The following is a 23,335-nucleotide window of genomic DNA, read 5'->3' as shown; positions in this document are numbered from 1 at the left end:
GTCCACCTCCTTAGGGAAATTTTTATGAGCTCTTAAATCTAAAAATTACCCAAAAATTACTCCATACATAACTTTTGTGTGTTTATAACTTATTTTTAACTGAAAAATATGGTGGAACTTAATTGTAGATGTTTTTACATACGGCTCTCTCGAACAAAAACAAAAGGAAAAAAGGTTGGGAAACTACAATCATCTTATTTTCCTCACTAGCATCCCGCTTAAAAGAAAAACTTCCGCACTCAAGAAGTAATTGACATTTATAGTATCATGAAAGCTTATGATTGATTTCTCATATCCATGTTTTACATAAATTTCCATTTTTGTAGCCTTCATCATGTTGTCCAAATTAAATTACACCAAAAATGAACCATGAAACTTCAAAAAGCTATATAAAATTTCCATATGGGACTTGAGCAATAATAATAATAAATGATCATCTGCCAATAGCGAATTATTGAATCTAATCTAACACAAGTAAAATGTAATGAAACTTATTCATGTAATGTTATATTGATAAAATATTAAATGTAACTCCTGAAGCTACACCATATAAACCAAGGATATGAGGAAGTGACACTGAACCCTCCTTATCGATACACCTCTGAAAACAAAAACAAGAATGCAAAGGTTTAATATCAACCTTATTACAAGCCAAATTCTAGTTCAGCCCGCTTCAGAATAGATGTCACTCTAACAAAATATTCTGGTTCTCTTTCTTTAATATCCTCAAGCACCCTCAATTCATGTTCTTGTGCCTGAACAGTAGCAGCAGACCGCATTAGGAAACCCGAATCCGAGTAAAGAAAAAAGTAATTAAATGATGGTTTTAAATAAAATGGAGAAACATTTCTGCAAACTTAAACTTACATCAAAGACCTATTCACAAGATAAAACTATGTTATATACTTGTAACAATTGCTACACATAATTTGGCGTAAATGGGATATTTCAAGTATATTTTCCTTAAATTCCCATGGAAAAAATTCAGGTGATAAAATGAAGATTTATAAGACTAAAGGTTACAATGTTGATTCCCAATGAAACTCAAAATGAATTTGTCTCTATCTGGGAGGAAAGCAAATTTAAACTTCTATGTACTAATTGGAACCAAAAAGAAAATGCAAGTTTAAAGCTTCCTATAGTAATGCCAATATATTCAACCATTGAGTGCAGAACTCAACCTTTAGCATTCAGAAAGGATAGAACTTGATCTATGAAACTGTGACATGAACATAAAAATAATAAAACAAAACTATTGTAAGCAAAAGAAAATTAGCTTGCACTTGCATTTTCTCAAACAACAAAAGTAATCAATACACAGCTGGCTTCCAAGGTTTAACGAAGCACTGCTAATACACTATACCTCTTTAAATTTCAAAAGAATTAGGTTGGCCACAGATGCCGGCTTTTCCTGGTCCCACCTGGAAACAAATGGAGAAGAAGATCAATAACCTCAGTGATAAATAAGTCGATTTAATATTTAAAAGATTTGTGAGATTCAAACAACCTAAAAGTTATATGTAATGGTAGTACAAGAGAAAATCCATACCTCACAAGCATCAACTCATTTACCGATCGCCACATACCACGCCCAACATCTTTAGCAAACGGTTCTCTTGCACTTCTTCCATGCCACAACTCTTTTACAACAAACATCACTTCCTCAACATCTACCTAATAAAATGGCAATGGGTAAACAGCATTACTAAGATGAGATTTCTAAGACAATATGAACAATGAATTACAATGTTATTGACAAGCAATCAGTTTTATTATTTTCTTTTGTCCGCATCGAATAAAATTCGATGCTCTTAATTTGTGGTCACATAAACTGTAGCTAACCCACTGACTGATAATTGTACTTGGAATGGAAAAGAACATCAAAACATTACTAGGTCCAACAACCAAAAACAGAATTTTGGCATAAAATGTCAACTGCAACTTAGAAAAATGACTGGAAATACAATCCTAGTTCGTTCATTGTTCAATTTGAATGAAATATTAATGAGGATTACAAAGTATAACTGCAGCTGGCTAAATCAAAATAACGTAGATTCCAATGGTTAGAAGCTCCACAAACCATTTGGGATGGCTTCTTGAAATGTATGGGCTAATCACCGATGATCTTTGAAGGAAATTCATCATACGTGCCTAAAAGAAGAAAATGCTTGATTCCACCATAACTTAGATTCACTCTTGGAATCAATTGAGGGATGCATTCCTGTCTCTTCCATGCTGTTAAACCTATAGGTAGCTCTTAAATACTAAATTATTACCTAATATAATGAATACCAGAAAAATGATATAAAAATTTAAAATCCAACAGCTCCACAACCCTAGTACAGATGCAGCAGTTAAGAACAAAACTTAAATCATCCCAATACAAAACATGAAAGAACTTAAAACAGATATAGCCATCCCCAAACAACCAACAGCGAAGTAACCTCAAGGGAGCAAATTTAAAATTTGAAGGAAACCTTTCCATACCTGGACTTGCAAGGCAGTGCCGTACAATGACTCCTCATGCTCAATAAGGCGTTGGTGAAGCATCCGGTAATGGTCAATATCCAAATTTACAATAGGTTCCGTTTGAACTTGCAATCCTGCCAGTTGTGTCAAAACATAGGAGGCCATGACCTGTCCAAATATTGCAGGGATGGTACCCAGAACAGGTATTATGCGAACCCTAAACCCCGGTAGTATCTGATATCATGGTAAGAGAACAGAATGTCAAACCACAAATTGTTAACCGGGGGAGTGAACAACTACTATGGAGCTCCATATGGTAATGTGGTTTCAGTGGAGAGAAAATTATAGAAGTTTTGAATTTCTTGACAACATTAAAGGGTGTACACGTCACAGATTAACAGCACTTGGAAGTCTGTATAATTCATTGAAAGTAACAAAACCTCCAAACTAAAAAAACATCATCACCTGATAATCTGAAGGGTTTTCTTCTTCTCCACTTGGTCCTTTAAATGGAAGAAGCTTTGCCTTAGGTTTCTCTAATGAAAATACAACAGTAACGCCACCTTCAATGCCATGATCCCTCCTCAAACGGTGTCTTACCTGGAAATTACAAACTCGATAAGGAACTATAAGATCAATGCCAAGTATCCATCATTATCTGGAAACATAGCATACTAGAATGTCTGAAAAAAGAAAATTACCCAACAAATAAATTAACATTTTTACAAATTAATATAAAATATGAAGTACAAGTTGAGGAACAACTGACTACTGCTACAAGAATTATACACACAATCATTTCGAAAAGACAAGAACATGAAAGGCTTTTGGGAAATACAGGCATCTAATAAAGGAACATTTTACGGCAAAAAATATAAAAATTAATATCCACTAAGAAAAAACACATACCATTGTTTAGAAATAGCAAACTATCAAAAAAACATAAAATAAAATAAAAAACTGCAGTTAAAATAAGCTAAGATCATTACAGCTCGTGATAACGGGTCATTTGTTGATTGTCTTAAATCCGCAATGCGTATTCTGGTGGGGTCAGCTCTAGCACCAGCTCCCGTTGCCGATAGGACCTTCAAACCCCTACGTACACACGCAGCAAGAAGTGCCACCTATTACATATGTGGCAAATCAAGAATTTAGAGATGAACTTTCAGTTCTTAATGGGATACATTAATAATTTCTAATGATATAGGGTAAACAGAAAACAGTACTTCTTGGAAAAACAAGTACTGAAAAGATATCTGTCAACGCTTTCTCCAGTGTGGGATGAATGTAGTCGGATTATAGCAGGATGTGAGTTCCAACCAATCGGTGAATTTTCACAGATTGATCAACACTCATGTCTTGCAACAATCTTGCAACAAACATCACGCCTTGAAGAAAAAATAAATATAGTATTTTTTATACATCTGCCAGTACACTTGCATTATTTTTAGATGCAGCTCAGTATATCCTCGCAAGTACAGCGCTTTCTAATGGACTATGGGATGCTTAGTTCATGAAAGAGAGCTGTACAGAATAACAAAAATATATAGCCAGAATAGAGGCACATAAAATGATGTGTCAACTAAAGCATAAATCAATCAAATCATCTGAGAAAGGTCCATTAGTTCTTATTTGCATATAAAGTCACACATACATGTCTGTTACATAGTGTGCGCAGAGGAAGGATATAATCTGCATCTATAAATTTAAGTGACCAAGCACTTGCCCACATTGCATAACTAGCAACACTTCAAATATCACAGACCCAGTTGGCAGCCAGACTTCTCCTCTAAGAGGACACCCCAAGTTCAAATCCACTACCCAAATGTCATAACTGATGGATGAAGTTAATTAAGTTATGGTCACTGTACTTTATCAAACTAAAGGGTAATGGACCTTGTCGCAAACTGATCTATAGACCATGGAAGATGTATGGAAAATGAAAGACAATACAGAGGACATTATAAATAGATATACTCTAAAAGTTTAGTAGTTATGTATTGTAAATGATAAATCTGAATTTAAAAAGTGGATAAAATAAAATGCTTCAGAATAAATTTCAGTTTCAGGCAGAAGAGGTACCTTTGTATCAATGTTATCAATACAGTCTAAAACAAAATCAGGATGACCTGAAAGAATTTCCTCTTCTGTTGAAGCATCGTATAATAGAACTTTTGCTTCTATCTGGCACTCTGGGAATATTGACAAGAAATGCTCTTTCAGACACTGTGCTTTTGGGATACCAACATCTGCTCTTGTTGCAACAGCATGTCGATTGAGTGATGAAACTGATACCTTATAATGAAATCAACATATAAGTAAAAGTTCAGGCAGAAGTTAGTACAGTGCTTACAAGATTTGAAGAGATGGAGATTGGAGAGAAAGAGAAGAAGGATGCTACACTAAAACTAGGGGCTGGACTCTTCTACGACATTTTATACAGATACTGTTCAAAGTAGACAGGAACCCACTTACAAATGTAAGTTGTGGGTCTCACACAATAATATACACTCCCCTCCAAGCTGGAGAAAACAAGTCAACCATGTCTAGTCATAATATCATCAAGCTGATCGGACGGCTCATAAGAGGTGACAATATCATTATATCACAACAAAAGGACTACATTCATGAAAGACTTGGTTACTATTAAAGAAAACGGTTGCCTATTAACACTCTCTAACAAAGTTATATCTTAAAATAATTGTCAAATATATCATGATTTGTGAGTTTAAAAGAGTTATTTTTCACATTTCAACCCCCTAACCATAAATTCCTGGCTTTCCTCCTGCTTACTCTTGCGCTGTGAAACAATGAAGCCTTTCTTGGAATGATCACTCTCAAAACAAAGAAAGTGGTGAAGACCCAAAATCCTTTGTGTGTAAATGACAAGAAACTTAAACCTTCATATCAACAATACCAACATAATTATTCCCCGAAATTTTACGTTAAAGAAACAAAAATGACCTGAGCTAATTATCATAGAATTTGGGACATTATTAGGAGAGAAAGAGAGAATGAAACTTAACAAGCTACGCAAACCCAAAAGGATTAATAGAAGTCAAGTCATACACAGAGATACCTGATCAAAGTCCACAAGGAGGAGCTTGCCAATCCCTGATCGCAAAAGCATAGATGCAGCATGACTTCCAACTCCACCAAGACCAATGACCACAACATAGGATGCAGTCACTTTTTGTTGAGGCTCAAGTCCAAAGAATTGAATGTTCCTATGAAACCAAAAGATAGCACATATAACTAGTCAACCACATCAGAATATCCTACCTAATAAAGAAGTTTTCAAACATTCCACCCTCAACCTCACTCCAGAAACAGTCAATTTGCACAAACACAGAAAGAAAAAAAAAAGATACATACTCATAATGTCATGATGCCTGTAGTCAATTTCAATAGAAAAGGAAATGTAAATAAACAATCCACATTTTCCATTTTGACCTTGAAAAGCAAAACAAGATTTTACTAACATTGACGCTGAGCACTTGTTTGGACCCACTCCGCTGTATTTTGCATGATCTGAATATATAAATGTTGTCTGCTATATATGTGGCATACATGTTGCTCATAGTATTTTTCAAATTCCAGCTAACTATACGCTAGATTTTCGTATAATAAATTATTTTCCTCAGTGGTGAAGTATGTATACCTCTTTAATTGTTCAGAAACTATCTCATCACTTAGAAGGTCCAGACCAGCCATCCTACTATTTCCATTCCCAGTAACTGCACAACAATTTGCAGGTGTCTTTCATAAAAACCCTTTACCTATAATAGCAATAAATAAATAAATAATAATAAAAACACTACAGATTTTGTTTCTCTGTAACTTGAGTCAGTTTGGTAACTTACTATTCAATTCAACTCCCTTTTCATCACATTGTTTCACAGTCCGTCTGCAAAAGAAGCAGATAAAGTTAACACCTTTCACCAGTTAGCATCAAACAATAGCATCATGTTCATATCAAAATCAAAAGCATGATCACCACCTTGCTCGAAGCTTCAATAGAAAGATGGTGGAAACCGAGCCTAGCAGAGCTCCGGCTCCGAGCAATGCCAAGCACTTTGCTCTCTCCTCCATCTTTCGTCGCCCTCCCTCCCTCCCTCCAACTTTTTCTTCTTTTCTTTGATTTTCTCGGGCCCAAAACAATACAATCACCCAAACAGAGGCTTATTAGCCGCGAATGTAAGAAGAGAGACTGAGATGAGGGTTTTCATTTTTCACACTGCGCTTGGCGGGGACAGGGTTTTTGTTTTAGACATTGCTCCTCTGGTGGTAACCGAGTTCAGTGCTATTCTACCCGACCCGACTTAAATGGGCTTCATTAGGTGCAAACAGGCCCCTCTGATATGGGCTTTGCAAGTGATCAAGAAATTAGCGTGCACTCGCAAATTTGCTATCGGAAAATGCTAGATAGACCACATTATTGTATTTTGTTGTGCGCTATTTTTAAATAGAAGTGCAAACTATTTGAGTTGTTCGACCCTCTACTATTAGAAATAATGTGGTATCCCAACCAAAACTCCAAAAAAAAAAAAAAAAAGGTTTCAAATTTGGCACCTAAACTTTGACAAAGTGTAAAATCATTGTTGCTTTTTCTAATTGGAATTAAGTGTAAGGGCTTGGTTTTGTTATGTCAGATATGAGAAGCCATAACTTTATTAGGTGTACTAATATTAACAATGTCATGCTGTGTTGCATCTGATAGGAAATCTGCTTGAAACTCGCACTATTGGGAAGAAATTGGGTGGAATGCATACGCAAGCCTCGTTGAAGCATGCTTATAAGGCTCAATCTGAAATCCAAGCCCAATCCAGAAAAGATAAAATAAATAAAAAGATGTTTTAGATCTTGGCCCAAAAGATAAGTAGGCTTGGGCTCTACATGCATGTAGCGTACGGACTCACGCTAAACACGCGGCGGCACATGTGTGGACCTCATTTGTGTCGCACTTATGCCACTAAAATGGGAGAAGGTCTTGAGTTCGACTGCACATAGGCACTCACAATGGATGGGACCCAAATACAAGGGGTGTCGTCTCATTATAGGCACTCACAATGGATGGGACCCAAATACAAGGGGTGTCGTCTCATTGTGAGGTTGTTGCCCTATGCACTACTAAATGTGTGCAAAACTTTCTCCTAAAATGAATACTTGCTCTTCAAAAGAGATTCTTTAATGCGATTGTTGACAACCATATATTGGAATTTAAGGTCAAAATCCAAGACCCTTGAGTGTGTTTTATTTTTCAATTTTTATGTATGACGGGGATTTTCAAGTTAACTTAATTCATGTTCATAAGTTCATATATGTCACTTTGAGATCGATTTAATCGATTTCTTATTTTAAAAGTATTTGGGTTGACTATGAGGTTGTGACTATCATGTACATACTATCTTTACTAAATTAAAATTTCCTAGTCGTGCACTTTAGTAACTAGAATAACATATCCTCTAGCCATAGCTAACATGAATATAAATACAGAACAACCCGAGAACTAAACAAATAACTGCTCTAGTGCCAAACCCATATGCATAATATTAATTTTGAATAGCAACTTGAGTCTTAGCAACAAGGTTAGTGGCTCTAATTAACATTTAACAGTTGGTGGTTTGTGACAACAACGTGGGTTTCCATTAGGAAACTCAGTGTGTGGTGGAATTAGCAGTTTCAATTTGTAATAGTAGCTAGTGCTCCACCAAAATTATTGAATTAAAGTCGCTTTTGAGCGCCGACAAGCCTACACAATGCTCTATCTACCTAAACTTCCAATGCCTTGTTTAGGATAAACAACAACACAAAGTTTGGAGTCTTTATCAGAAAATTGCACTAAATTCTCAGGCAGTGATGTGATTCAGTATGTATGAAGGCACTAGTTTAGATAGACACCACATTAAATATTTTTAAATGACGTATACAATTAGAGCTTGTGTTTCAATACATAGAAAATAATAGATGGAAAATTGATCTCACCAATGTATAATCTGATAACTTGTATGGATAATGTTTTGATGTTTCAATACATGGAGAATAGATGGGAAGTTTATCTGAGCAATGTATAATCCAAAGAGTTCTATGATTTGGGAGCTCCCAAACCATCTGTAACTCTTAAATTTGTATGTTTTACTCAACCAATGTTTGCAAAGGGTTTGTAGTTGACGTAGTTAAAAACAGTTATTTTTGCACTCGAGATTATGTGTTCAATAATTATTAATTTAAACATTAATTTATTATCTTTTAAACGTTAATTTATGCATAAAGAAATACATTGATTTGCATAGGCAAATATGAGATGAATTTCAAACCTCTGCATTTAGATAATATATACATTTACCCTTATTTCAGTACATCTTAGACCATTTTATTATTCTAACGATCTAAAACTGACACGTCAAACTCTTAATACTATACCCTTAAGTCCAAACAAAATAAATAATGTCAGTCAAACCCTCCTAAGCCACCATGGCCGACTCTTTAACCCACCCCACCGTTGGCAACCCCAACCCACTGACAACTCCCTCCCTACTAACCGACAGCCAACCTCCCCTCCTTTCTTTCCCCTACATTCTCTCTTTACTATTACCTCATTTTTTGGGCCTTGAGCCCTATTTATAGAGGAAAGGCAGTGTACCTTGGGCTATTATTTCGATGTGGGATTGCGGTGCCTTCTTGAGCCGGATCGGCATGTTAGGTTACGGAAGGTTAATAAATTGCTAATTGGTTGTTTATGGGCCTCAGTGTCTGATTAGGCTTTGAGGGTCTCCTTTGTGGGTCCCGTATTTCATGTGTCATGAAACTAACGATCGATCAAATATGGTATAAACAAAAGTAACAAATTAACCAACAAGCAATAAGATATTGCAATCAGGTGATGTACTTGTTAAGAAAAAATTAATTTTACCATCTAATCTTCTAGGCGAGCATAGCCTTTACAACTCATTATGTATTGCATTGTTTGCTTTGCACTCATCTTCTTGAATCTCACACTTATCTCCTCTCACACTTATCTCCTATAAATATAAGTTATAAATTGTTTGATGTTATATTGTTATAAAATGGAAATATTGAAAATTAAATTGCTCTATATGAAATAATGAAATAGTTTTACCTTGTATTTTGGACCCCAAATGTTTCTTGATGAACCTTTGTCATTCTTCCATACTCTTTATATTATCAGGCTTCAATTGCTTTGCAGCGCATTTAATACCAACAAGCTATTCTCGTTTCCGCACTTGTTTTAGTAATTGACATCTATGATCTCGCCAAAGCTTTGCCATCTTTTGTAATGCATAATCATCAACAATAAATTTAATCTAAAAAAGAAAAAAAAAGAAATTATTAGAAATAGAAATATAGCTAATTTAGACAACAACAAAAACAGAAAGAAAACTAACAATCATGTGCATAGTTTTCTAATTCAGATTAATACGTACAAACTCTCACCTAACACCAAACATAAGAAAAATTGCTGCTCTAGTCTGTATTAGAGCCTATACATAGGATGCTTCAAATCCAAAACAAATTGGATTACTTAATTTGACATCTTCCCACGTGGGGAATGTGTGCAAGCTATCGAGAATGATACTATATAGAAGAGAAGATCACCATGAGCATATATTAATCTAATCTAATTTATATTTCCACATCCACGTCTTACTAACCTAATCAAACCAATCTTAATCGAAATCGCAACCTAATTTTAGCTGTTTACCAGCCGCCGCCAGCTGCCATCTTGCTTTGCCCGTCACCTTATAATTTAAGACATAATATGAAATGTACCATAACTTAATTTATTGATTTGTGAATCTATTATGCTTTATTTTTTATTAAGTGTTTGAGATTTCGAATCTCTGACCACATAAATAGAGGTGAAAAAACTTAACCAATTGAATTATATCCCACCGACGTTCATATTTTATTTTAAATCTTGTTTGGTCGAAAGGAAACAATAAAAATAAAAAGAGAAGCAAGATGCACGAAAAATAGAGAAGAATAGATAAAATTAAGGGTTAAATAAACTTTTGGTCTTTGAGGTTTTTAGATATCATTTTTCGTTCATGTGTTTCAATTAAATTTGGTCCATGTGGTTTACTTTCTTACAATTTTGGTCATTCTGTCTGCTTGGTCCATTTGTACTCCAACGAGTGTGTACATTTACGTCAAGTTATTAAGCATAAAATATATAGACTAAAACACAAGTATTAAATTGACCAAATCAATAACACATGGACCAAAACTAAAATTTGAGAGACAAATATGTATTTGATCTACAGCTAAACAAACAATATTCAACTTAGTATAATTTTTTATTTTCAAAATATTATGTATTATTCTTGTTTTTTGAATTGGGTATTTCATCTCATGTCTTTTTGTCTGGTTCTTTTGTTTTTTTGACTAAAGTTTTTATCTCCTATATTCACTGGTGGACCCAGAATTTTTTTTAAAGAATGGGCAATATTGAAAAGGCAAAAGCTCTAAAAAAAATTTAGACAACTAAATACCCTTATAATTTAAACAATATTAATGTCATTCATGGAAAAGAAATAATATTACAATCAAACTACAATTGTTGCGGACAAGATTTCATATCATGAAATACAAGCAAAAATAAATTTCTCAATAAAAATTACACAATTAGTCTACCAAAATTCATATCAAATCATCAATTAAACTCACTAAAATCAAAATCAATTAAGCTAACCAAAATGCATATCAAATTATCAATTAAACAAACAAATAATAATTGATCCTACCTCGAGCTCGTGTCGTTCACACAGCCTCTTCCTCATACCAACAGTGTGTACAACGCAATCTCTTCCTCCTCAAGTTTGAGAGCCAAAATTAGAAGAAGAAAAAAAAAACAAGAAGAAGAAAAAAAAGAAGAAGCCAGTTTCCACTACTCACACAACAACATCATATCAATTATTCCCTTCTTATAAAAAAAAATATCAATTATTCCCTCAAAGAAAAAAATCAATTATCAATTAATTTTTTTAGAAGACAATAATCAATTAACTTAACCTAAAAAAAAACTTTGATTTTATTGTAGACCATGCAACTGAATATTCTTTTTAAGATATTAGAGAAGAAGTTCAAAAAACCTATTGAAGGAATCTTGATAAAATGGATTCGATGTGTGATTAACATGTTAATCCATTTTTAAAATAAAACATTATGTACTAAAACATAATGAGAGAATAATTAGATTTGTTATTGGGCACCCCAGCCTCCAATGCGGTACACGTTGCGTCGCAGAAGATACAAATATTTATAAAATAAAATATATTAAAAAAAACGTAAAATGTTGTAAATTCGTCAGCATGAAAAAAAGCATAATAGGAGTTGCAAGTATAAATTGGCAAGAGCGCAAAACAGATTTGAAGCTCAGTACTGCAGTCTTTCTGCGTTGCGTGCCTGGCTTAAAACTACCAAAAAAAAACCCCCCAAAAAAGAAACAGATTTGAACAGATTTTAGCTTTGGAGCTTTCACTTTCTCCACCTTGCGTCTTCGTGATATCTTTTCACAACAAATCGCTAAGGTTTTCCGTGAAAAAGGTACTTGGATTTTCTCCGCAACCAAACATGTCATAAGCACCACGGCCGCCTCGTGATTTTTTATTTATTTATATATTTATCGCTCCGTTCATGATTTGAAGATGCGCGCGCTTTCTTTTCAGTGTTGGATTTTTATTTAAAATTCTCAATCTGAAGCGAACACGAACAGTCGATCGACTCGGTGAATTTGAGAAATGTCGAGGAGAGTAGCAGAGCATCACGGGAACGACGACGAGTTGAAGGACGAGGAGGAAGAGTATGAGGTTCAGGATCTCAGGGACCGAATCAAATCGTCGCGCGGAAGCCGATTCAATCTCATCAAGAACGAGTTAGGGCTCGACGACGACTCCTCTTCGATTCTGAGACGGTTCAGTCGCCAGAGCCTCATCAATGGCGTCAAAGGCCTTTCCCACGGCGTCATTCATCCTGACAACTGGTACGCTTCATCTTCAATCTCATTAATTTATCTTTATTTTTATTATTGTTTTTTTAAAATTTGAGCGAGCGATGAACAAGAAAGTTGAATATTTGTGTCTCCAAATTTTTCGGCAAAGCAACGAATTAAAAAAAAATCAGTATTTATCTATTATAATTTAATTTTATATAATATAAACGATAGTGTAAATTATAAGGAGGAATATTTTTTACACATATTATAGTATCACAGGGTTTACGAATAGTAACTGAATGAAAAGTACTGAGGGAGAGATCGCATTTTTATACTGCCGACTTGTTTATTGATAACGGCTGCGACGCGTCCCAGTCATTTGGTTTTGACTTTGCGATGGTAAAAATTTAAAATCACATGAACGGTTCGATTTTCTCCACCTGGATGATTGGATTTTAGGTGTTTGAATTGAGTAAGATGCATGCCGGTGTGTGGACCCCATATCTCAAATCAAATAGGTGTTACTGATGGATTTTCAAAAAAGAAAAAGGAGAGGTTATTGATGGATGATTCAAGAAAATTATTATTCGTCGACACAGTGGTTTTTTTGTTATGCGGACGTCGACATGGTGATTGTCTTTATTGTGGAAAGAGATTATGCTGTATACAACGCCAACCGTAAGAGTTACTGTCATGCGATACAGTCATAGATTTCACATGGCGTAGCATATTAATGTTTAATTATTGCTAGTATCATGATGGCTACTTTCTACAAAATTGAGTAAATTCTTTTTATAAAAAAAATACAGCGTGACAATTATCATCTAGGTTTATTATATAAGCAATTCACGCTTATTTTCGAAGTGTGAATAATAACTCATTTTAAATTAGTGATTAGGTGAATTTTTGTACCAATTCACTAGTTTGACAACAAAATATATCAAATATCTAGTAAAACAAGTTGGGCTATACCACAAGTTTTATGGTGAAGATAGAAAGTAAGAAATACCAACGGGGTTTTATCGGATGGAAAAAGAACTTTGACTTGTAGACCAGAGATTTTATGTTCGAATCTCCATGACATCTTCGTTGTGTGTATGTGTAAAAACCCTCATTTTCAATAATTCAGACTATCATTTATAAAAAAAAAGTGAGAAATTAATTTGAAGTACTTTTTTAATTGTGTACTTATTTTTGGTACTAGAGCACCGTATGACTAGGACAGCTGTTTCTTGCCTTGCATGTGCAACTCATGCTTATTATTATTTCCTTTTTTTAGATTCCGCGACGCCAAACAATTAACTAATAAATAAGTACACAACTATTAATAAATAAATAAAATTCAACTAAAAATGGAATAACTTAAATAGTAAATTTAAATTTTAGCCACAAATTTTTTTTAAATAAAGTTGTCTTCCAATTCAAGAGATAATTTGTTTGTTTTTTTTTATTTTTCTGAAACGATTGTACGTTATTCATAATTATTATTAAACATCAATTTTCTTTTTTGGTCTGTGTATTGGATAAATTAGGTGTAGGTTGTAGATGTTGTTTCTTATTGACTAATTCTTGGCTTTCCTTTTGTGGTCGATCCCAGGATTGAGATCACATAGTCGTAGTTATCCATATCTATCATGGACATGTCAGCCCAATTTTGCGAGCCTAGATGTAGATTTTTCTTGGGGATAATGATTTAGAAATGTTACCGTTAATCTCTAAAATTATAACACGTGTGGAGTGATGTGTTTATGTTTTTAGTATTTTATAAATAATTGTACATATTTCATGTATAGTATAAGGTGGATTGGTGTACAATGGCAAAATTAAAGTAACGCTTTCATAGTATTCAAAACTCAGATATAAAATAAATACAAACACAAAAATTTCGAGGACGGCTAAGACTAAATCATATTTGTAAAAAGTTCATATCAACATTCAAAAAATCAAACGACCAAATCCAAAATTTAACATATAAAAAACTTTAAATCAAATGTACTACACATGTATGTATGCATTATTCATGTTTAATAAATGCATTTTTTTACTAATTTGTTGATTGTTTTAATAAGGATGATTGGAGTAAAAAATTGGGTGATTATGTTTCTTTAAGACTAGGTTTTAATCTTTTGAATCTCCATGTTCTCTCTCCACATATAGAAATGAGTAAGGAATAATCTCATGCATGATAACTGATACATTATGTTCTCGAGATTGTAAAGTAAAGACACGCATCAACCCTTGGCATTAGTTCAAGTAGTGAAGGAGAGTAGAATATTGGGTTAGGATTATATTAGAATAGTTCAACCCTTGGCATTTTTTCCAAGAAAAAAAAAACCCACTAGAAAAAAGTACTCTTTCTACCTTCATCCCTAGACCCTCACAAAACCCAGCACACGTCTTCAAAAAAAAAAACCAAAAAAATCTTGAACAAAACTTCTATGATGTCCATCATGGATTGGTGACTGACAAATGAATGCTCAAACTGTGGTTTGAGCATTATGTTCAGCACATCAGCATTGAACACAACACATAGCACTATATTTGGCACTTAATGGTTGAACATAGTGTTAGTGTTATGTTCAGCCAATTAAATACATGTATGGAAACATTATATATATATATATATATATATAATATATGTTATTATCAACTTCACCAAAGAAAGTTTTTTGTTTTGTTGTTATTTTTCTCCTCTTCTTGTTTTGGTGTTTTGGCTTTTGGTCGTTTTGTGTTAAAAAGAAAAAGAAAACCTGAAATGTGACGACCAAATGCAGGTGGTATCGGGCATGGACGAAATTCATACTGGTGTGGGCAGTGTACTCATCCTTCTTCACACCTTTCGAGTTTGGGTTTTTCAGGGGTTTGGAAGAGAAACTTTTTATACTGGACGTAGTAGGACAGGTGGCATTCCTTTTGGACATAATTTTGCAGTTTTTCCTGGCTTACAGAGATGGTCAGACATATCGAATGGTCTATAAGCGAACTCCTATTGCTCTCAGGTTAGTATATTCTTTTCACTCTAACTGTTATGTTAGCTTATGCAATTGTCTTAGCAACAGTAGCATATATATACGGTTTTGTCGATTCTTATCCTATACCACCATAGTCATATAAGCTAGATGCTGAAATGTTGGAAACACAATCTGATTGTCTATGTTTATAGAAGAGTAGGTTGTGGTAATGGGTTTTAACTGTTTAAACTTCTTAGCAAGTAATCACTACTTACTGGTATTTATAGAATTTAGTTACCACTTTAAAGCAAACAAATGTACATGGTAATTTCACAAGCCATGTTCTTTTAGCGTTTTACTTTATTTCAGTGCAGTGCTGAATTTAACTTTTCCTTTGCAGGTACTTGAAATCTAATTTTATCATTGATCTGCTTGGTTGTATGCCTTGGGATAACATCTACAAGGTAATTCCAGTTTTACCCATATATATCTCTCAACACCATTTTCTCCTTTTTTGTATTTTGAATATTGAGGGTGTAGCAGGGGGTCTTTCATTTTTTATTGTTATTCTGGATTATGCGTTATGACATTTGAGTGGTAGCTTTTTATAGTTATGGGTAAGTAACTATATGAAAAGATTGTCGCGAGATAATTTAATTAACTGCTTAGGATAGATGTACCAACTCTTAAATTTAAGTTTAAAATTTGAGCTAACACTCAGATTTTCGTATATAAATGGGCAGGTAACTCTATGTCAAGTGACAATCCTTAGTCATACGCCTTTATTTGTTCAGAAAACATTTTATTGCTTTCAAGGATAATACATGCTCTTGGATGGGTCTCCTAACTGTATTCTTTACGGATGGGCGGTTTATGTGACTTGCCCATCAACACTTTCAGGCAGGAAATGTTAGTTTGTTACTACTCTTGTTTTGCCAATGCATGAGATTTGCAGGCAGATGTACCGAATTTATGAGATCAAAATAAATTTGCAGCATATATCTTGATTTGTTAAAGTAATAAAGTTGATCTACTATAATGCTTGCAATATGTTTCTGCTTCCGTATTCACTTGGTGAAAGCTGTTTTTGAATAGGTTTGTGGGAGAAGAGAGGAAGTGAGGTATCTCCTATGGATAAGGTTAAGTCGGGTGCTCAAAGTCACTAAGTTCTTTAAAGACCTAGAGAAGGATATTCGTATCAATTACAATTTTACCAGGATTATAAAGCTTATTGTTGTTGAACTCTATTGCACGCATACAGCAGCCTGCATCTTTTACTATTTGGCTACCACCTTGCCTGCTTCACAAGAGGGGTACACATGGATTGGAAGTTTGAAGTTAGGTGACTATAGTTATTCAAACTTCAGGGATATCGACTTATGGAAGCGCTATACAACTTCTATGTATTTTGCCATTGTAACTATGGCCACTGTTGGTAAGTTACTTTTTAAATATCTTTTTAATGAATACAACCGCATTTTGCTTATCATTTCAGTTTTCATCTTGTGATTGCGACTATCCTACTAAAAAAAAACTGTTCTAGTGCTGACTTAAGGACTAGTTCTTACGTGATTTCTGTTAGTGGTGGTGCTTTTCCTTCTTTCTTTCTTTCTTCTTTTATTGTAAATCTGGTTGGCAACTATCATGGTTGTTTTGGCTAGGAAAGCTCTTCTGCAATGGTAGAGCAATGCAATATGCCAATTTTCTTTTCTTTCTTTAGTTTGTGATTGTTCAACCCAAGACTTGATTTTCTTATGAAGTTAGTCTTTGGCTGGAACTAATGCTAGCATTCTGTCAATGTTCAATTTTTTAGTTTTATGTGGAACTCCTTTTAATTGTTCTCTCTCTCTCTCTCTCTCTCTCTCTCTCTCTCTCTCTCTCTCTCTCTCTCTCTCTGTGTAAGGATCAAACAAAGGCAACCTAAAGAAGATATGGTTGGTTTTGAATCATGGTTTGCACAAGACCTGACTGCATGTGTATTGCTGGTTCCAGTTTGACTTATTTAAGGAGTGGAAAGTTGATGGTTGATTAAAAACTGTCATGTTAGAATGGGTATATTTATGAAAAGGCCATTAAAAAAATTTCACGGTGATGGTATTACTTGTAGGAGGTTTTTATTTGTTGATGGTAATGGTGTTCGATTACCTGTAAGTGACAATGTAGTGGATCATCATGGCCGTACTGCTTTATTTATTGATCTCTATTCAAAGAACAGGAGTGGTATTGGTATCCGTATATTTGTGTAGTATCTCTCTATGGCCTAATCTGTACGTCGCTTCCTTTGTCTAGTTGCTTGTGTAGAAAATTGTCAAGTAATTCCTTTACAGAATCTTTGTTCATTAATCCACATTTAACACGCCCAGAGGATCCATATTCTGTTGGTGGTACTCAATAATGGTTTATACTTGCCATGTGCACTTATCCAGTTGGAATGTTTAGTATTACATGAAGAACACTCTTTCTTTCACAGGCTATGGAGATATTCATGCAGTCAACCTGAGGGAGATGATATTCATTATGGTTTATGTATCTTTTGACATGGTTCTTGGAGCGTATTTGATTGGTAACATGACAGCATTAATTGTAAAAGGATCAAAGACAGAAAAGTTCAGGGACAAAATGACGGATGTTATAAAATATATGAACAGAAATAGACTTGGGAAGGATCTTCGTAATCAAATCAAAGGTCACTTGCGTTTACAATACGAGAGTACCTACACTGAGGCTGCTGTTCTCCAGGAAATTCCTGCTTCAATTCGCTCCAAGGTAAAATAGGAATAAAAGCTCTGTCAACTTTCTATATTGTCGAGTTAGTTACAGTAAATTATATGAGAAGCATTTCAACTTAATTCATATGCATATTCTAGAAAAACTTGGGTTGGTTTTTGTTAAATGGATAAGTAAATTAATGTGTAACAGCTGCAAGACTAATAGGTTAACATAAAATTTGTTGTTCATTACTATCTACACATGCATGCACATGAACACACACAAGCGGCCACACACCCAGAGGAACCTTGGTAGTTTTTATTAGAGATACCTCATGTTCATTCCTCTTTAAAGGTTCAGAAACTTTTTTCCTTCATTCCAATCTGTATGCATTATTCAGACTGTTCTACATCATGGGATTTTAGTTGAGTGTATCTTTTAAAAACGACTTGTGTATCCTCAAAATTAGTTGTTTCTTCGTTGCAGATTTCACACACTTTATATTTCCCGTACATTGAAAGTGTTCCTCTCTTCAAGGGATGCTCGGCAGAATTCATCAATCAGATTGTAAGTAAATTTTTCCATTTGCACAAATAGATGACAAAGCATGTTTGCGTGAAACATTGATAGTTGGATCTTGCTCCAAATGTACAATGCCAATTTGTTTATACGCTTCATTGGCTGCTAATGTCAACCAGGATTATCATAGACAATAACAAACATGTAGGATTGGTTCTTCTTGTACCCTAGGAAACATTCAACAAATTGTTGTACTTTGTTGCATGGAAATTTTTTGATCTGGCACCTTCTCTAAAAAACAATACATGGGATGGGATATAAGGGTTTACTGTCTTGTGCATGAGAAGAAAGCCACCTTAAAGCAGCTATTTGTATGCATGGTGCAGTTGTGTCTAACACTCGGTAGTTTCGTGTGCAGCACCACATGTAATGTTAAATAGGATCTTCCTTGCTCCATGGATATCCCTGCTTTTTGTGACTAAGTGAAATGGGTTATTCTTATTCTTTTCTTCTTTGCAGGTTATTAAACTCCATGAGGAATTTTTTCTCCCTGGAGAAGTGATAATGGAACCAGGAAACGTGGTAGATCAACTTTATTTCGTCTGTCATGGTGAACTGGTATGATTCAATAATCTAGAGTCAGTCATCAATTTGAAAACTAATTCAACCAATTCATACAAGTTTAAACCTGTATGCAGTTTGTCCTCCGAAATAAGTTTTGTCCTAGTTGTAAACTGTATGCTACTTGGTTTACAATTTTATATTTCTAATTTTCTGCACAAATCAAGATATGTAGAAGCAGTGGTGGCAATTATAATGGTAAGCTGGGTATTAGTGGTGAGTTTTTGGCTAGTGGTAAAGAGTGTTGACTGTCCAAAGGTCGAAGTAGTGTCACTTGGTAGTGACTGGTAGAACTGGCAGTGATAGAGAGGGCTGCAGTCGTCGTGGTGTAGTGGTAGTGATGATGGGACAACACAAGTGTGGATGTTGGTAGGTGTAGTAATGGTGGTGGGTCGCTGGCAATGGCGATGGTAGTTGTACGGACCAATTGGAGTTAACAACTGGTAGGTCATAGTGGTAGAGGTGTCATGCTATGCTGGTTTGGCTTCTTAGAAGGTTAAAAAGAGAGGTAATGGCCGGACTAACAATATATCTAAGAAAAACCAGATTTTTAGTTTACTTTTTGCAAATGGAGAAAAACCAGATACTGAGAATTATCAACTTTATGTTGGTCAGCTTTTTAACTGATCTTGACCGCAAAATTGGTACCATGAGAACTAGTTTTTTTTTGCGTACTGACTGGTTAACAAAAAAGTACAATTCATAAAACGTGTTTCTTTGGTTTGACGTTCCTCCTACAATTCATAAGTTACATGTCTATTTGCTGTCCCCTTCTAAAACAAACTCATATTAAGAACTCGCATCACATTGGTATGACCCTTCTGCTATGAGACTAACAAAAATATTCTTGTACAGGAGGAGGTAGGCATCGCGGAAGATGGAACAGAAGAAACTGTTTCACAATTGGTACCTAACAGCTCATTTGGAGAAATCTCCATTCTTTGCAACATTCCCCAACTTTATACAGTTAGGGTGTGTGAGTTGTGTAGGCTTCTGCGACTAGATAAACAATCTTTTACAAGCATCCTTGACATATATTTTTATGATGGGAGGAAAATCTTGAACAACCTCCTAGAGGTAAGTTTTCTGTGGTAATTTATAATCTTTTTGTAATGTGCCTATAACTGTGTGGCAATGTTTTGAATACATGTTCCTCTTGTTTTTTCAAACAAACTTGATGTTAAATGATCAATGAGTGTCCATCATATGGCTGAAAATGTTACAGGGTGCACCTCGCATCAAACAACTAGAATCAGACATTACATTTCACATTGGAAAACAAGAAGCTGAACTTGCTTTGAAGGTCAATAGTGCGGCTTATCATGGAGATCTGTTTCAGCTAAAAGGTTTGATCCGTGCTGGAGCTGATCCCAACAAGACAGATTATGATGGAAGGTCACCATTGGTATGAAATTTTATGAATTTTTTTAGATTTATCATTGTGAATGCATCTATGACTTATCTGGTGGGTGTGCGTTGTGAAAGTTTTTGCTAAAGAAAAGGCTTAGCCAACTTCAGGAGTTGACTATGGAATGCATTTAATGAAGTTTTAAGATGTGGCCCTTAAGTAATAAATGTGATGCCGATGGTAAAAAGCTTCTTTTACAAGAAAAGAATTCGTAAAAAGACCTGAGACTAGTTTGATATTTTTTTTAAAAGATGAGCAGAAAGTGAGATAGATTTGTCTGAAAGGAGTCTTTCTTCTCTACAGCATGTTGCTGCATTAAGGGGACATGAAGATATTACACTTTTCCTTATTCAGGAAGGCGTAGATATCAACATCAAAGGTAATTTTACGATACAAGAATCCAAATATGGTTTTATCTGTTACCCCAATCGTAGTACCACGCTATAATAAGTTGTTTATTTTTTCTAGACACTTTTGGGAACACACCCTTACTTGAAGCCACAAAAAACGGCAACGATCGAGTTTCTTCTTTACTTATTAAAGAAGGGGCCTCCTTGGAGATGGACAATGCTGGTAGTTTTATATGTACAGCCATTACCAGGGGGGACTCAGATTTCATTAAAAGGTTATTGTCAAACGGCATTGACCCGAACTCCAAAGATTATGATCACCGGACCCCACTTCATGTAGCTGCCTCGGAGGGATTATATATGATGGCAAAGTTGCTGTTAGAAGCTGGGGCTAGCGTTTTCTCAAAAGACAGGTTGAAAATTCATTTCCGTTTGGGTTGGATGCATACATATCTTAACCATTTCAGTTTATAATGTTTCCTAGGTAGGGTCTATAGAGTATTAAATATAGTCAGACTGCAGTGGTTAGATCTAATTATCTGCATTTTGTAACAAGGTTAGTTTCATTTCCATGGCCGTCAACCTACATGCACCTCTTTTAGTGCCTAAACAATTACAAATGATCTTTTGAATTTTAGGATAAATCAGTATAGGGAAATCACTGTAAAATTTCCCCTGGATCTTAAAGCCAATTATCTGACCTTTATTAAGAGCCAGGTTTTTCTTTTGAAATGTTTTGGACTTACCTGTGTTTATTTTCATCTTCCAAAATTATGACAAGCACTGCAACATTCTAGAACATGCATATTGAAACTTACACAGGACCAATGGTGTTTTCTCTTCACTTTTCTTGCTTCTATTTCCCTTGTCTGCAAGTCTTGAACTCATTAATGGAGTGCTTTGGTTTCTCAAGTAATAGAGCTTGGAGAACTAAACTTTACCTGCTCACCTTCCATATATATATATATATATATATTGTCCATTTTGTCAATGAGAAACTCACTGCCATAATGTAATTTCTCTTAGGCTGGTTCTCTAGTATTGTTTGACATGTAGTTTAGAATCTAAACCTTATAGATCCAACCCCTTGCCATTGCTGGCTATAGCTCATACCTCCTACAATTGTACCCTTAGGTTGAGATACATAATAGCATCTTTCCTCCTACCCTAGTTTTTGACATGTTTCTATCTTTCATTTCAAGTGTTATATAGTAGCTTCTCTTCTTGCTTCAATAACACTATATGATTCTTTTCTCCCTACCCCCGCAGATGGGGGAATACCCCACTAGATGAAGGTCAGATGTGTGGGAACAAGAATTTGATTAAACTGCTAGAAGAAGCAAAGGCTACTCAGTTGACAGAGTCTCCTTACCGTGCTCAAGTACTCACAGGTATTGAGAAGAATCTGTTATAATTTTTTTGCCAGGTTATATATTCTTTGCTAAGATTGAATGGAACACCGGAATTAAATTTAACGACCTGTAGGCAGGTCAAACTGCCCAGTCAACAAGTTCTTTTATTCTTTGTTCCTCACCAGAGATTAGAGAGAACAAGAGCCAGAAAGAAAATTCTAACAGGAAGGTTTACACCAACCTTAAAATAGGAATGATTCCCACCAACTTGTCTTACTGGATCATGCAATAGAAAGTCAAGTGTCATTTGTCAGAATTTAAGGTTAACGCCTTATCTTTCTAATGTCGCTTCCTTCTTGCATTGAGTCCCAATCTGAAACGCACTTGGGCATGGATATGAGTTTCTTTGCCAAGACAGGCTAGGAAATCTTTCACACAGTGTTTCCATTTGTACTGTGGAAAGGGATTTCATCATTGTTTTGCTACTGCTGCTTTGTAACTTTGTAAGTTAATAACCAAATTTCTGTTGCAACGTGCAGATAAACTGCACCCAAAGAAATGCACTGTGTTTCCTTTCCATCCGTGGGATGGCAAAGAACAAAGAAGACCTGGAATTGTGTTGTGGGTCCCTACTACCATTCAAGAGCTCATCAAAACCGCGACAGACCTACTAGAATTTTCAAGTGGTTCCTTTATAATATTATCAGAAGATGGAGGTAAAATTCTTGATGTAGACTTAATAAATGATGGTCAGAAGCTGTATTTAGTCAGTGATACACATTTGACATAAACATTTTGGCCTTATGTTATAATTTTAATATAGTCCTTGTATGATTTTTGTATCCAAACTGGAATGTATCTCTCCATTTGTTGTACTTAGCGAGTAAATATCAGTTTCAAGGTTTGTGAGATAAAGAGAAACCAAAGCATAACAATGTGCGAGCACACTATAATAGCAGTTGACAAGGTGAGAGACAAGGACAACAATAATTTTGGTTGTA

At 34.9% G+C, this 23,335-nt stretch overlaps 2 protein-coding genes across 2 annotated transcripts; one reads left to right on the top strand and one right to left on the bottom strand.

Moving 5' to 3' along the window:
* LOC18784322 (tRNA threonylcarbamoyladenosine dehydratase) lies at positions 421-6,753 on the bottom strand. Its single transcript, XM_007215309.2, has 11 exons — positions 6,470-6,753; positions 6,333-6,376; positions 6,131-6,206; positions 5,549-5,696; positions 4,552-4,764; positions 3,459-3,593; positions 2,935-3,069; positions 2,488-2,703; positions 1,550-1,674; positions 1,364-1,421; positions 421-755 (listed from the first exon to the last, which is right to left on the bottom strand). The coding sequence occupies exons 1-11, from the start codon at positions 6,559-6,561 to the stop codon at positions 645-647; spliced, it is 1,353 nt and encodes a 450-aa protein (XP_007215371.1). The 5' UTR covers positions 6,562-6,753; the 3' UTR covers positions 421-644.
* On the top strand, positions 11,667-23,335 carry LOC18783097 (potassium channel SKOR). Its single transcript, XM_007217627.2, has 14 exons — positions 11,667-12,036; positions 12,159-12,472; positions 15,199-15,423; positions 15,776-15,839; positions 16,471-16,810; positions 17,846-18,141; positions 18,571-18,651; positions 19,123-19,221; positions 20,080-20,301; positions 20,450-20,629; positions 20,936-21,011; positions 21,101-21,395; positions 22,252-22,373; positions 22,874-23,335. The coding sequence occupies exons 2-14, from the start codon at positions 12,231-12,233 to the stop codon at positions 23,122-23,124; spliced, it is 2,493 nt and encodes an 830-aa protein (XP_007217689.1). The 5' UTR covers positions 11,667-12,036; positions 12,159-12,230; the 3' UTR covers positions 23,125-23,335.

Source organism: Prunus persica, chromosome G3 (genome assembly GCF_000346465.2).
Source record: "Prunus persica cultivar Lovell chromosome G3, Prunus_persica_NCBIv2, whole genome shotgun sequence".
Classification (NCBI taxonomy): Eukaryota; Viridiplantae; Streptophyta; class Magnoliopsida; order Rosales; family Rosaceae; genus Prunus; species Prunus persica.
Note: the sequence above shows the minus strand (reverse complement) of the source record. Positions and strands in the feature narration are given on the sequence as shown.